Source organism: Callospermophilus lateralis, chromosome 3, assembly GCF_048772815.1.
Source record: "Callospermophilus lateralis isolate mCalLat2 chromosome 3, mCalLat2.hap1, whole genome shotgun sequence".
Lineage (NCBI taxonomy): Eukaryota > Metazoa > Chordata > Mammalia > Rodentia > Sciuridae > Callospermophilus > Callospermophilus lateralis.
Genome location: NC_135307.1, coordinates 97,853,154 through 97,870,135, shown reverse-complemented (window position 1 = coordinate 97,870,135; position 16,982 = coordinate 97,853,154). Strand labels below are relative to the sequence as shown.

At 33.5% G+C, this 16,982-nt stretch overlaps 1 protein-coding gene across 7 annotated transcripts in view; it reads left to right on the top strand.

Annotated features, from left to right (window-relative positions):
• Nucleotides 1-16,982, top strand: part of Atosa (atos homolog A) — a 92,443-nt gene extending 75,461 nt beyond the window's left edge. For 4 of the 7 annotated variants that reach the window (XM_076850805.2, XM_076850803.2, XM_076850806.2 and 1 more), the window contains 4 exons: nt 5,413-5,571; nt 10,988-11,056; nt 13,418-13,617; nt 16,406-16,982. In XM_076850805.2, the coding sequence (XP_076706920.2) occupies nt 5,413-5,571; nt 10,988-11,056; nt 13,418-13,617; nt 16,406-16,559 (582 nt within the window). In that variant the 3' untranslated portion in view covers nt 16,560-16,982. Of the gene's footprint in view, nt 1-5,412; nt 5,572-10,987; nt 13,618-16,405 lie in introns of those variants that run through there. The other 3 variants (XR_013090771.2, XM_076850807.2, XM_076850808.2) reach the window with 3 other exon arrangements.

Sequence of the window (16,982 nt, the reverse complement as noted above, 5' to 3'; positions counted from 1 at the left end):
ATAAATTTTTAAGAATAAGTCATTAACTTTTATTTAAAATTTATTTAAAACCTATAATCTAAAAAATCCTATTAAAATAGAGAATATTATTTAAATTTATAGAGAAGTTGAAAATAAAGTACCCTCTGTCACAATAAAATAGCTTGTATTTTTCTAGAATTGTTTATAAATGGAGTCATACCATATTTACTCTTGGGAAAAGGTTTGGAGTCTTCTTTTATACACCATTATTTTGAGATTATCCCTGTTGTCCTAACTTTAAAAGAGTTCATTCCTTTGTATTGCCATTGTATGGATTACAATTCATTAATTCATTTACCTAATTCTGGAAATTGGGTTGTATTAGGTTTTTACGTATTACAAATAAAGCTGCTATGAATATTTGTGCATAAATTTTTTGTGAACATAAGGTTTCATTTCATTTGGGTAACTACCTGGAAATGGAATATCTGGTTAGTATTAAAGGTATATATATATTTATACACCTTTATATAAATATATATATTTATATGAAGGTATATAACTTTTTAAGAAACTTACAAACTGTTTTCCAAAGTGACTATACTCTTGTCTTTTTTTTTTTTTTAAAGTATTGGGGATTAAACCCAGGGCCACCCTACCACTGAGTTACACCCCCTGCCCTTTTTATTTTTTATTTTGAGACAGGGTCTTACTTAGTTGCCAAGCTTGGCCTCCAATTTATAGCCCCCTGCCTCAGCTTCCTGAGTTGCTGGGATTACAGGTACACACTGCTCCGGAGAGTTTTACCATTTTAAGTAGCACTATTAGTATACAAGAGTCTTAGTGCTTCCACATCTATCCCAAAGTTTATACTGGTCAGTCTTTTTAATTATTGTAGTTTGGGCTGGGGTTGTGGCTCAGTGGTAGCGCACTTGCCTAGCATGCAGAGGCACTTGGTTCAATTCTCAGTACCACATACAAATAAAAAAAAAAAAAAAAAAAAAAAATATTTAAAATAAAAAAAATTAAAAAATAATAATTATTGTAGTTTTAATTCTATTTCCCTAGTGATTAAGCATGGTGACCCTCTTTTCCTGTGTTTATTTGCATGTAAGCACATAGGTTTTCCAAGTATTGTCTCCAAGTATGAAGTGTTGGCTTTACACTTATTTTTGTAACAGTATCTTAAGAGAAAAATATTTTTTATTTTGTTTTATATCTAATTTATGAATATTTTTTACTGTATATTGCCTTTACTGTATCTAAAACAATCTTTGCCTAGCCCAAGCCTTTTTAACTTTGGCATTCATAATATTTCTTTGTTAGGGGGAGCTTGTCTGAGCAATGTAGAATATTTAGCAGAATCTTTGGCCTCTACTGGATCAATCCCAGTACCACCCCCATATTGTAGCATCTAAAAATGTCTCCAAATATTGCCAAGTATCCCATGCTTGAAAACCAGTGCCCTAACCTATGGTCATATATATTTTCTTTTATGTTTTCATCTAGAATTGAATTTTTGTAGGTCATATGAGGTTGTGTAGTCAAAATTTATTTTTATGCATATGGATGTCAAATTTTCTAATCTTGAAAACATGTATGAGTCCTGACTCTTTTTTTCCTCAAAATTGCTTTAACTAAGTTGGGCATGGTGGCACACATCTGTAATCTCGATGACTTGAGAAGCCAAGGCAGAAGGGTCTCAAGTTCAAGGCTAGGCTCAATGTTTAGTAAGACCTAATCAATTTTGTGAGACCATATCTCAAAGTAAGAAATAAAAAGGGCTGGGAATGTAACTCAGTAGTAAATCATCCTTGTGTTCAATCCCTTGTACCAAAATAATAAATAAATAAAATAAATAATAATATTAATAATAATTGCTTTAGCTATTCTAGTTCCTTTATCTATTAATGTAAATTTTAGAATGAGCTTAACTTTTACTACTAAACAGCCATCTGAGATTTTTGTATAGGATGAATTGATATAGATCAATTATAGAGAATACTGACATCTTAAGAATATTAAATGTTTTGATCCATGAAATCCATACCAAATAAGATAGTCTTGAGTTTTTTTAAATCAGTGTTTTATATTTTTCAGCCTACATATTTGGACATTTTTTGTAGATGTATACTTAAGTGTTTAATGTTTTCTAGAGATATTGTAAAGTAGGCTTAAAAATTAATTTCAAGGCCAGGCACAGTGGTGCATGCCTGTAAACCCAGTAGCTCAGGAGGCTGAGATAGTAGGACCTGAAGTTCAAAGCCAGCCTCAACAATGGCGAAGTGCTAAGCAACTCAGTGAGACTCTGTATATAAATAAAAATAAAGAATAGGGCTGGGGATGTGGCTTAGTGGTCAAGTGCCCCTAAGTTCAATCCCCCGTACCCCCCCAAAAAAATTAATTTCAATTTGGTAATTAATTATATTGAATTAATTATATTGAAATATAACTGTGTTTGTGTGAGTATCACCTATGGTCTTTCTCAACTCACTAATCTCTGTAGGTTTTTTATAAAGATTCTTTAGGGTTTTCTGTGTAAAGAGTCATGTGATCTATAAGCAGGAAAAATTTTGTTAGTTGGTAATCTGTATGTCTTTTATTTTCTTTCATTGTCATATTGTACCAAGTAGGACCTGGAATGGTACTGTATGCTAGTAAATTCACAAAATTTGAATTATCCAGAAAGTTAGCAACTAATATGTGTCATTTGTTTTATCTATATACATTTTTATATGTGCCCTTCCTATAACAATTCTATCCATCTTTAGAATAGTTTTCTTATCTAAGAAATATTTGTTAAGGGGCTGGGGTTGTGGCTCATTTGTAAAACACTTGCCTAGCATGTGAGAGGCCCTTGATTCGATCCTTTATTTATAAAAAGAAATAAAGGCATTGTGTCCAACTACAACTAAAAAATAAATATTTTTTTATAAAAGAAAGAAGGATTTGTTGATTACCTACTATGTGTCATACTGTTAGAAATACAAAGCTAAATGATAAAGTTCCTGCTTTATAAAGACTATTGAAGAAGAAAGACATGTAAATAATTTAAAATCCCAAGCAATTAGCACTATATTAGAAGTTTCCTAAGTATTTGTGTATCTACTATTTCTGCTAAAGATTTTGGGGACAGCTTTAATGAGGAACTGTCACTTGAGCTTGGTTACAAGAGTAGGAATTTGCCAAGTAAATTTGTTTGGGTAGTGGGGAATAACAACAAATTCCAGATAGAGAAAATTAAATACGTAGAAGTACACCTGCAAAATTAATAAAAGACCATGGCAGGGCTGGAGGTTGTATTACTGGTAGAGCACAGCTCTAGGTCAATCCCCAATACCCCATCCTTCAGTTGGAACTGAAGCACAGGGTCTCTGTGCAACAATTTGAGTAGTGGTACACTAGATATTGAAAGACTCACTAGAAGATGTTGCATTTTAGTGTAAACAGGTGGTAAGGTTCTGATCTAGTGTACTGGAGCAGAAGAAAAGAGATGTGGCCTTGAAACTGAGAGGTAAAATCAACAAGATATTGTTTGATTACAGAGCAGGAGGAAGATATAGAAATTCAGTTTTGGCACAGATCTGTTAGTCTTATCTTTTTGACCAGGAGACTTTAGAATTTCTTTTCTTTCTTTTTTTAAAAATATTTTTAGTTATACATGGACACAATGTCATTATTTTATTTACTTTTAAATTTATTTTTTAAAAAATAAATAACAGTAGAATGCATTACAATCTTATTACACATATACAATTTTTCATATCTCTGCTTGTATACAAAGTATGACGGCACCAATTTGCATCTTCATACATGTACTTTGGATGATGATGTCTATCACATTCCACCATCCTTGCTAACCCCCTACTCCCTCCCCTTCCCTCTCACCCCTCTGCCCTATCTAAAATTCATCTATTCCTCCCATGCTCCCCCTCCCTAGCCCACTATGAATCAGCCTCCTTATATCAGAGAAAACATTCGGCATTTGTTTTTTGGGGATTGGCTAACTTCACTTAGCATTATCTTCTCCAACACCATCCATTTACCTGCAAATGCCATAATTTTATTCTGTTTTATTGCTGAGTAAAAAAATCCATTTTTTTAATCCATTCATCCACTGAAGGGCATCTAGATTGGCTCCACAGTTTAGCTATTGTGAATTGTGCTGCTATAAACATTAATGTGGCTGTGTCCCTGTAGTATGTCGTTTTTAAGTCCTTTGGGTACAGACCGAGGAGAGGGATAGCTGGGTCAAATGGTGTTTCCATTCCCAGAATTCCAAAGAATCTCCATACCGCTTTCCAAATTGGCTACACCAGCAATGTATGAGTGTACCTTTTTCCCCATATCCTCGCCAATACTTATTGTTGTTGTCTTCATAATAGCTGCCATTATGACAGGAGTGAGATGATATCTTAAAGTAATTTTGATTTGCTTTTCTCTTTATTTATTTTTATGTGGTGCTGAGGATCAAACCCAGTGCCTCACTTGTGTGAGGCAAATGCTCTGCCATTGAGCCACAACCCCAGCCTGAGACTATAGAATTTCTGATGTGTCAACTATTTCCAATTTAGACTACATAGACTGTTAGATTCATGAGGATTTGCAGGATTTATTATTTAAATAATTAAATAATTATTTTATCACACATCATGATGCATGGATATATGTGTTAATGCGTGTATATTCAATAAAGCTTGTGAAAGTTTTAAATGTTTCATATACCTGAAAAGATAACCACTAACTTATTTTTTTTTTAAATAAAGTTATTTTAGCAACCAAGCTTGAAAGAGATATATTTCTGTAATTTTATTTCTAAAACACACTTACTGTTCTTTTTTTAACTTTTTTTTTTGTAGTTGTAGATAGACATAATGTTTTTATTTTATTTATTTTATGTGGTGCTAAGGCTCAAACCCAGTGCCTCACACATGCTAGGCAAGCACTCTGCCACTGAGCTACAGCCCCAGTCCCACACTTACTATTCTTTAAATTAAAAAATAAAATTCAAAAACTATTTTTAAAAGAAGCAATATTTCTCAATTAAAATTCTAAGTGCTTGACTTCATCTTTTGATAAAACACGTCATGTTATCTTTTAAGTTTCCAAGCACTCCTCTCTTCTTAGTACTATAAACAATGTAATAGATAAATACCTTCTCTGATAGAGCACATTTTTTTACTTATAGATATAAAAATAACATTACGCAGTTAGGTAGAAGTATTGGAGTTCAGCATTGGTTGGAATAGTGAGAGGAGAACCAGTTGTATAGGATGGTAGAAGATTGATGGGAGATGAGGTTCATTTCAAGACTGATAAAGAACATGGCATGGATAGCAATCACTTTTCTACTGCTAGAATGAATGGTAATGTAATATATTTCTTTAAATAAAAAATGAAATTAGCATGCTAACCTTTCTAATTTTTTTACCAAATTATTTTGTCTTCCAGGAATCTGTGTTGAACTATCGTTTAGACCCTCTTGGCATTGTTGATGGCTTTACTGCTGAGGTAGGGGCAAGTGGTATTTTTTGCCCCACACATTTGACTCTTCCAGTTGAAGTGTCATTCTACAGTGTTTCAGATGATAATGCTCCTTCTCCTTATATGGCAAGTATATTTTAAATTGTCTTTTTATGCCATTATCAACAAACTTAACATATACCTTTAATTGTTTCAATGCAGTACTTTAAAGTGTAAAATATTTCCTAAGAAAAAATTAGAGGCTGAATTCATACTAACTACCTCAAAAAGCAGATAACCTCTTTTACATTTGAGAATGGTGCTGAACGTCTGTTCTGTGTGATTTATTGATTAGTGACACTACAGTTTCATCTTGTTAATTCTACCCAAATTCTCAAGTGCTTACTCTGTATTCTATTTCCAAAAGGATTGCCTTCCTGTGTGGTCTTTATCTCAGTAGAGTTTAGGTAAGGATCTGGTGACCTAAGGCCTCTGTGAGGCCCTTCCACTTCCCTTTCCCCTATTTGCTTTGTCTTTGGTTATTCTTTTCTGATCCTAGGGTTCTGTGAAATACTAGCCATTTCTCACTTATGCTAATGTCTTAGTGGAGAACATGAGAGCTAAGGAGAATTAGAGCACGTCTTGAGCCTTCAATCCTCTGATTTTGTCTTTCCTTCTTATTCCAGTGGGTTGTGGGTAAACTTCTACTTCATAAAGGATTCTGAATCCTGGAGTGTGTATTAGTCCTTTTTTTTTAAATACAAAGAGGGAGAAGTTGCTAACAGTGGAAATCTGTAAAAAGTTTACAATGATGATATAAAATATAGAGTGAAATGAGTCAAAAGGGTTTTCATGTTAAGTCTTACTTTGAGAAATGTAAATTACTATAGATGTGGAACTGTACATCTCTGGTATTGCCACTTGAACTTTCTAACTTACCATTTGGCCCAGTTGCTTCCTCTCTCCAACCTTTAAGGTTTTCAAGAACATTGGTAATAATGTTTTTATTATTAATAAAAGCTATAAAAAGTAACTTATACATAATTGAGAAACCACAGAGAGGAAAGAAAGTTATACTTTTTATATAGCTGACTTATCATTGACACTGTTCAAGGAAAGTTGCTTAGGTTTACTTCATTCTGAAGGTAGAACCTTTTAGTCAAGAATCTGATCAGTGTTTCATACTTTAATAGAAAACTCATAGTTCTGTTTTCTTTTCCCAATAATATTTACTCTTGGAGGTCTTAACGCATTAGAATTTACAATATTAGTTGTTATCAAAAGGAGAGACACTGTCCCCTCTTCGCAGACCTGCCAAATTATCACATATGTACCACCTGTTATTTATTTACCATAGAAAGATATACACACTTTTCCATGATCATTCTGGGAAAATAGCTGTTAATTTTGGACAGTAAATAAAATGGAAAGTACCACTGAGGCAAGTTTTGCACCATAATGAATGCTTCTCATACTGGAATGCTTTCAATATAAAATTTAGCTTGAAAGATGTCCATTTTGCTTTACCAGGACATCAAGAAATCTCATCATTTTACATATTCTGTATATAGTGATAGAGACTAGAAAGATAAGATCATTAGTAAATAGAATTCCTGATGGCCATTAGGATGGCTTAGAAACAAGATAAAAGGCTGAAATGACTAAAAATCAGCTCAAGTAAATATCTTTGAGCAAAATTCATAAGCAAGAGATAATTTGAACTATACTTTTAAAAAGCAAAATAGCATTGCCAGGTGCTACCTGTAACCCCAGAGGTTCAGGAGACTGAGGCAGGAAGATTACAAGTTCAAAGTCAGCCTTAGCAAAATTTGCAAGGACACGAGCAACTTGGGAGACCCTGTCTCAAAATGAAAAATAAGAAGGGCTGGGGCTGTGGTACTGTTGTTAAGCACCCTTGGATTCAATCCTGGTACCCGCCCCCCCAAAAAAAGAACAAAATAGCATTAATCCTTGACCTTGTTTAATATATTAAAAATGAATGATTAGTAGTAGATAAAAGGTTTTTGTCACTGTGTCTCCAGAAAGTACAGAAATATATCTAATTGCAGAAATACATATAATTGCAGATTTTTAATAGATATAAAGAAGGGTACAAATAAGGTTAGTGAATTAAGTTATCCTTTTACAAATCCCTGACTTCCTTCTCTCTGATAATAATCTTTAATCAACTATCTACTATAGTTTTTTTCCTAGGTCATTACTTATTAGGAATGAGCCCCTTGCAAACCTTAGACCACAAATCTTTCCTACGTAAATTAATAAAATTAACGTTTTTCTTCAGGGAATATTATTTGTATTTTAGTAGGTTAGTCAGTTCAAAGGACTGATTATGTCTTATATATCAGCTGGGCATGGTGGTACATGCCTGTAATCCCAGCTACTCAGGAGACTGAGGCACAAGGATCATAATTTCCATGCCAGCCTGGGCAACTTAGCAACTTTATTTTGTATCAGAATGAAAGATAAAATGGTCTCAGGGTGCAGCTCAATGGTAAAGTGCCCCTGGGTCAAAAAAGGAAAAAAAAGATAACACATCTCATAGACCATCAGAACTGAGACACAATTCTCCTATTTATTATTCTAATAACTTTGTTACCTCTCATCGTAAATTTTACAAATGACTCATAAAGGTAAAATGTTAACATAGAAATTTTTTGTGGTATAGAGCTGATATAGGGCTTTTCATTAAAGAATTCCTTAAAGATTAACTCAAAGCCATATAATCTCTCTCTCTAATTGGGAGTCAGTGGTAAAAATAATCTCCAAGTGCTACATGACAACATTTAGCTGTTTAGAATCTATTGTATGGTGAAACTAGGCAGAAATATCTAATATAGGTGTGCCATTGGCAATTTAGAATATTACTTGCATTATTATCATATTGACAGAGACATGTATGATTTCCTTTCAAATCTGACCAAATCAAAGCACACCTCTCTCAGTTTTCCACTTATTTTTGCATGTTCTCTATTCCACAATAATTTGAGAAAGTTTTGTGTAAGATTTTGACTGAAAATTAGCGTTAGCTTATCTTTACTATTCCCCCCCCCCCCCCGCCCCTTTCTTTGTACCGGGAATTGAACCCCTGGGGTCTTTACAACTGAACTACAAAAGTGTCCCCCTGGCTGAGCATGGTGGAGCATGCCTGTAACCTAGCTACTCTGGAAGTAGAGGCAAAAAGAAAGAAAAAAAAAAAAAAGAAAAGAAAAATGCTTGGGCAATATAGCTCAGTGGCAAAATATCCATGGGTTCAATCCCCAGTACTGAAAAAATACTGTTGCCCTAAACTTAAAAGTTTTTCAAAAATATGTGGTCTTTCTTTACAAATTGATTATTTACTATTATTCTAAAAACTATCAGAATTATATATATTAAAAGAAATAAGCATAGGAATATTAGTAGTTTTTGCCTTACCTGTTTTCCTTTATGTGTTTATGGGGAATGAAGAATGGTGAAGAATACTAATATATTCCATGTAGCAATGTAATGTTAAAAGTAACTATTATTTTCAAATGCAGTGGCCCACATCTATAGTCTAGCAACTCATGAGGCTGAGGCAGGAGGATCAGAAGTTTGAGGACAGCCTCAGCAATTTAGCAAGATCCTATCTTAAAATTGGGAAAAAAAAAAAAAAAAAAGGGTCTGGGGATATAGCTCTGTTATAAAGTGCCCAAGGGTTCAGACTCAAGTACCATAAAAGAGGAAAAAAGGAGCTGTTATTTTGGGTATATTTTACTTTTTCTTTCTTGAACTAGAAAGAAGAGGGGTATTATATGTCATAGCATTTTTTATGAGAAGTGGAATACATAGTGCCTCACTAAACATGTAGTGAGAAATTGTTAAAGCATCACTGCTGTTTTTGGTTAATGATGCAGTCTGATGATATTCTGTTTTTGTACTTTAGTGACTGTGATAAATTGGATTTGTCAAGACTCATGTATGTCTTTTCAGTACCCGTTTCCCAATATTAATATGTACGTGGAGTTAAGGGATTTATATGTCAGAATCTGGTCCTCCCTTCTCCTTTTTCCCACTCATTTTTATCTCCCAACCCTAGTCTAGCTTCCAAACCCAAGAGTTGTCACCTAATGGGTCATTTCTGTTTTATATTTACTTTTATATAAGGTTGGCATGTACAATATATAACGATAGAATGATGAAATGTTGAGCATTAATTCTATTTAACTACCTCCACTACTCTATAATAGTTAAAATGAACAAATCAGCATTCATTACTTAAAGCTACCTAAGAATTAATCATCATAATCACCACCTATAGTCCTTTGGTTACCCTGGTTATTGAGACGCTTTTACACATTCAATTTGAACTTACTTAAACTTGCATTTTCCCCCATTGTTTGGGCTTCTTAGAAAAACAATTCCACATACTAGAGCAGTGCTTCTCAAATTGTAATGCATATAAGGTATTATCTGGGAAATTTTGTTGAAATGCAGATTTGATTTGGTAGATCTGAGAAGTCATTCTGTGTTTCTAACAAGTTCACTAGTGATACTGATGATGATATTTTGAGGACCAGATTAACCTAGAGGTCTCCTGATATCCTCTTTTGGATTATTTGATTGATTGATTGATTGATTGATTGATTGATTGATTGATTGATTGTGGTGCTGAGGATGGAACCCAGCGCCTCACATGTGTGAGGCTATAATCCCAGCTCCCTCTTTTGGATTATTTTAATGAAATGACCCAATTTAGCTGTATTTATCCTTGACTCAAATCTTAGCTCTTAGGTCTTCAATCCATTGTGTTCTGATTTATAATCAATTTGAATTATTAGATTCCTTAATAAAAGCAATTCCTTAAGATCAAATTAAGTAAGATACAACATGACATTTAATTCTTGGAAACAAGAAATATTTAATCCTTAGAAAATGGAGTTTTATAGCTTTTATGTAGAAAAAGTCTTGAAGGTTGCTGATTAAACCTTCATTTTCTACTTTTTGCCTTGAACATCTCTTCTCCTGTAGATTGTCAGGAACCACAGACTCCCAAACGCTCTTATGCTCTTTTTCTTTTTCTTCCTTATTATTAATTTTATTTTTTTTTTACCTTGTCTGTAGTCAGAAATCCAGATATGTAACTTAATTCCCTGAATAAAGAATAATTACTTCATTTTTGGGCCAAGGCTTAGATCCTTCCACACTCATTACTTTTTACATGCCCTAAAATCAATAAATTGTTTGCTTCTTCATGACCACTCTTCACTATACATGGGAATAATCCTTCCATTTTGTTTAGGAAACATCTTAATCTTATACTTCAGTGGAAATTTTCAGCACAGTGGCCATTGATGTTATATATTATTTATTGCAGCAGCCTCAGAAGAACAGAAAATTGTTTAGGAGTGGAAACATCACTGTTTTATTACTCTTAGAATGTATCACTGTTAATTCAATTTGAGTATTTTTTCGTAGAAATAGAATTCTGAAATTTAACAATTACATGATACGTTATTTTTATTTTAGTCTTTTATATAAATATGCATGAGTTTGTACTCAATTTGTCTTCTTTTATTTCAAGGGTGTGATTACTTTAGAGTCCCTTGGTAAAAGGGGTTATCGAGTACCTCCTTCAGGAACAATACAAGTGGTATGTGTTTTATAGCCTACAATTGCAATAATCATTCTCTCACATACATATAGAACTTAGCCCTTTCTCCTGCTACTGCTGCTGCAACAACTTTGGTAAGTAACAGTGGGGCTGCAGCTTTGTTTGGAGTTTCCGTGCTCTGCCCCAGGAATGACCCATTTGGGGACCTCCCCAAAAGGAAAGCATTAATAAGCTAATCAAGGTGAATGCGTAACTTAAGTAGAGCTATTTTCAAATAATTAGAACTTAACATTACCTTTGCCTTCTATTTAATGTGATAAGCCATATTGAGATTGATCTATTTAAAAGGAGGCTCCAAATATTGTATTGTTTTGGCAGGAAAACTTGGGAAACAAAATCATATTTTCCCTTCCGTAATGACTTAAAACATTGATCAATCTAATAAAATGAACACTCCAAGTGGAAATAAATGTTAAGTCTGCAAATGTCAGGGCGAGAAAGCATCATTCCTTTAGTCTGGGTGTTAATCATGTTTTGACTCAGAAGAGACCGTCTAGCCCAGAACAGTTTTTTTATTATTCTGGTCTAGGGTTCTCAGAAGCATAATGTGATTTCAAGGCCAGTGTGCAGTTGAGTTTGATCTCCAAGCCTGATCCAGGATACTCCTTCAAACCCTCAAGTCTTTTATGGAGTTTGCAGAGTAATATGTTTAATGGAGGCTGGTTCCTTGCACTCAAGATCTGGTATAGACCAAAAGAGCTTTTTATGACCTTTGGCCTCAATGTATTCAGTGTTCTGTCACTGTTACTTATCACCATTGTTCCAAAATTGCAAGGACTCTGTATGTTTGTTGATTTCATATCTCACAGGAATGAAACATAGTACTTTGCATTATATGTGTTTTCTAAGAAAGAATCACTACGTATTACAGGGTCATTTTATGTGAAATGGATTTCTTGAACTAAAGGAGTAATAATCTTCTGTTCACTTGCCTCTGAGAAAGTGTGGGTCACTGGAAATCTGGCTGTCAGCTGTCATAACAATGAATCATTAACCCAGAGGCAACATATTTACCTTTTATTTTGGAGATGGCCAACATTAGTGGTTAATTTTAGAGATGAAATTTGGATATGTCTTTCATTCCTTACTTGGTTTAATAATGTATAATCATGGTTTGAATTCCTGGCTTGCTAGATTTTATGGTTGTTAAATATATTAGCCTTAATCTTAAGACTCACTAGATTGCAAAATTTGGATCATAATATTGATATATTTCTCATTTTGATTCAGTGAGTGATGTCCAGTGCCACGGATGAGCTTCTGAAAGCATGGGCACCAAGTTACCTATTGATGTGTTGGTAATTTGGTTAAAGTCAGATCAGTAGTTGGGGTTTTGTTTAAAAACTATTACTTTTAAAAATGACATTCTTTTCAATTATTAATAGTCAAGTACCAGTTGAATAATTTCAGTCTTCACAAAGGATCCATATTGTTTTCTATAATAATATTGAAGATAAAAAAAAACCTAGCTGGGGGTGGTAACTGATGCCTGTAATCAGTGACTCAGGAGACTAAGGCAGGAAGATTCCAAGTTTGACTCCAACTTGGGCAACTTAGCAAGATCCTGTCTCAAAATAAAATTTTAAATTTAAAGGGCTGGAGATGTAGCTCAGAGGTAGATTGCCCCTGGGTTCAATCCCATTAAGGCAAAAAAAAAAAAAAAATGCCTAGTGTCACTCAAATTTTGAAATGAGTCCAAGTGTGAATACATAAAGTATTATTTAGCCTGTTTTGGATCTAATAATAATGAGCTTTATTTTCTAAATATGAAAAAATTTTCAAATAGAAAAGTCTCCCCTTTGAGCATTTCTTTTTAATTTTACAATAACTATAGATACCTAAGATATCAAAAATTCTGGTTTTATTGAACTTGTATGTTTTATTTTAAAAATTCAATTTACTCACCATTAAAATGTGAGAAAAATTAAAATTTCACCTTGTGAATTTTGCTTTTGATACTCTACAGAAAAGCTAAGTTTGAAATAAAAGAATTATAATATTTTAAGCCAGTAAGGGCATATATTTCGTAAGCTAGTGGAACTATCTGAAAATATGAACAAGGATAAGTTATATAATGTTTATTACTAATATGAAATTTGTAACTAAAAATTTTATTACAGGAATTTATGTTATTGTGAAATAAAAAAATTGAACCTTTGAAAGAACATTAACTATTTTTTTGTAAACTTCAAAAGTTTACGACTTTTGTCCCTGAAACTGAATTATATCCAATGGGGATTAAATTATTATTTAAAAGCCTATTTAATTATTGGATAATAATTCTGAATTATATCAACAAATCACTGTTTTAAAAGAATAATTTTTATATTGTTTCTTCAGACCTTATTTAATCCTAATAAGACTGTGGTGAAGATGTTTGTTGTGATATATGACTTGCGAAATATGCCAGCCAATCATCAGACATTCCTACGACAAAGAACTTTTTCTGTACCTGTTAAACAAGACATGAAGAGAAGTATTAATAAAGAGAACATCCGACACACAGAAGAACGGTTATTACGCTACCTCATACATTTGAGGTAATGTTTAAAATTTATATAAAAATGTTACTTTAAGACACTTCTAAACTTTTTTAGCTTTTTTTTTTAAATTATATTTCTTAGACTTTGCTTAGCATGGGAACTCTTGATGATTATCAAGATGTAGAAAGTACATGGCATACAGCACTGCAGTTATTACTTGTTGAAATCAGGGATCTTTTCATTTATAGCTGTTTAATGTGAAATTTTTAAAAAAAATATTTTAGTTGTAGGTGGGCACAATACCTTTTATTTATTTATTTATTTTTATGTGGTACTGAGGATTGAACCCAGTGCCTCACACATGCCAGGCAAGTACTCTACCACTGAGCTACAGCCCCAACCCAAATGTGAAATATTTTGTCAAGAAAAATCCAAATATATGTGAGGCAGTGAAACACATTTTTTAAACCAGTGCTGTTCTACAGAAATATAATATTAGCTATTTATATAGTTCTATATTTTTCAGTAGCCACATTAAAAAATAGTAAGAAACAGGTAAAATTAATATATATTTTATTTAATCTAACATATCCAAATGTTATCATTTGAATATATAATGATATAAAAATTGAGATATTTTACATTCCTTTGTTTTACTAAATCCTTAGAATCAAGAATATATTTTATACTCAAAGCCACATTGCAGGTGCTCAATAGCCACATGTGGCTAGAAGCTACTGTATTAGTTAGGGAAGTTCTTATACTTAATTCACTCATTCACTTGTTTGACACCTGTTTGTGTGCCAGGAATACTTCTAGATGCTAGGGAAACAGGAGTGACAAAATCTTTGTTGTCATAGAGTTGAATATTCTAATGATTCCATCAAAAATATATTTTCCTGGTGGGGCACAACTCAGGAGAATCACAAGTTTGAGGTTAGCCTGGGCAACTTAGCAAGACTGTCTTAGGGAAAAAAGCTGGGGTCTGAGTTCAACCCCAAATACAAAAAAAAAAAAAAAAAGGAAAGAAAGAAAGAAAGGAAAAAGAAATTTCTTATAACTTTTATTACCCAACTCATAATTCTAGGTTGTGAGAACCCATTTTTTCCCCTTCTGTTTCAAGTTGCCATCATCCAAGGGTGTCCCTGAAATCCTAATGTAGTTCTGAAGATCATGAACAAAATCAGTTGATTAAGAGAGGGCTCAATAGCCTGTTCCCCATAATTCTGTTTCTCACAGTTTTCTGGTTCCTAAAAGCTTTCAGACATGTCCATGACATTCATCATACACTTATTTCTTACTATAAGGAGCTCTATTCATCATGAGTCACCTTTCTTCCTGGGTTCAAGCAGAGGGCTTCTTTATTCTGTAACGGGTAGTGAACACTAGCTATCTTTCAATGTATATATCGGCCTTGCATTGGTGACCTGGGGTGAATAAGGAGTGAGCTGTACATGCAACTAAGTACCATGCTTGAAAATTCTAGTAATTGTTGCCCCTCAAAACACTGCTTAATTGGTACTCTCATCTTTGCCTGTTGTTCTGCCTCCAAAAGACACTTTGAACCAGCACAATGTATTTAAACCCAGCCTGATTCTGCCTGATATGAATCTCATAGGAAATGTTACATACATTATGGGAATGAAAAATCTACCAAAAACAGACTTGGAAGCTTTTTTACAAAGATAAATGTTAAAAAGTAGCAGACTGTAAGAATATCTCCCAGCCCAACCTAGAAAAGATTAACTTTGAATGAACTTCCATATGACACCATTCCTCTTAGGGGTTTATGTTTTGTTTATGATGCTACAGGAATTAAACTCAGGGCCTCAGGTATGCTGGGCAAGTACTCTACCATTAAGCTGGTATAGCCCACTCTCAAAGTTTAACAACCTTATCCACATGTAAGTAACATTTGCCAGAATAAAAATCAACTGCCTGTTCTTTTATAATCCCCACACAATGGCCAGATGCTTTAAATGCTATATAGAAATCTACTTGGGAAAAAAATGGTATACTTTCCAAAGCTTACCATGTTCTATTTCAGATAGGGAAGGTGAAAGACTTCAGAGAGAAGAAATGTGTGAGCCAGTCACAAATATGCTTTGACATACACATCTGAACACCAGATCTTTCCACCAGTTTAAAATCTGCAGAGGGTATTTCTTCTAGGCTGAGGGGAAACAAAGAAAAATTAGCATTACGGGGTATATTGGTCTGTCTGCTGAGTAAGTTTAATACTACAGCCCTTTTTACTATTGGACAGACAGTAGTAGCAGGGGGGTAGAAACAGTTTCAAATCCAGTTTCAATAGCCATTTTCATGACACTTGTTGACTTTTGATGATGGTTAGGTTTATTTAGCTGACTATTACTAATTATAGGAGTTCTTCCTTAACTCCTATAATTGTGCTTATTTTGAGTATTTTCAAGTGTGGAATCTATTTTGATCTGTACCAAATCATGGGACGCTGACGTGTATGACTTGTCTGTGTTGCTAGAAGATTCTAGAACTAAAAAGCCCAAAGTATTATAATTAGCTCATGTAAACTGAAACTTAACACTGTAAATGAGGAAAGGTTCATGTGCTGTTAAATCATGGAGGAAAAGTAAGATTGTTTTTGAAACCCAGACTCATAGGAATGAGCACCTTGGGCATTGTCAGAGAGAAAAGGAATACAGAGTGTTCAGGGAGTAGAGGCACTTAAATATTATTTGAAAGAGTTAGTGTTAATGTAGTATAGTAGCAAAATAAATTTTTCCTACTTTCAAATTTTAATTATACAAGTTTATTTGTTTTAAAGACTCATTCCCTGAAATGACTGATCTTTTATTTATTTGTTTAGGTTCCAGAGTTCTAAATCTGGAAAGATCTACCTCCATAGAGATGTACGGCTCCTGTTCTCTAGAAAGTCAATGGAGGTTGACAGCGGTGCTGCATATGAACTCAAATCTTACACTGAATCGCCAACAAACCCTCAGTTTTCACCAAGATGTTGATAAGGAGTGATATATTTTAAATATACGCTCAGTATCCAAGTTTGAAAGTAATTAGTAGCATAGAATGGTGTGTACCAAATTAACAATCAGGAGAGTGTATACTTTCCTATTATCCTGGACCAGTTTTTATTAAAGAATTCCTGAAAATGAGATCTATATATTCCAAGTAGACTGGAAACACTCATGTCCTAATCTTTTTTGTACTGTTGAAACCACTTCATTGGACATGTTGCAATAGCAAAATCCCCAGTTAGATTAGTGTTTACACATTTTATTTCTCAGTTATTTAATATTTAATGTTTTCCTTAATGCTCAAGTGATGTTTGTCTCTAGTGTTCTAAAGTAGCACAAATCCTATGTAAAATCATACTATGTATTTTTGACATTAATGTTGAAATCTGAAATATATGCACAAGTCTTTAA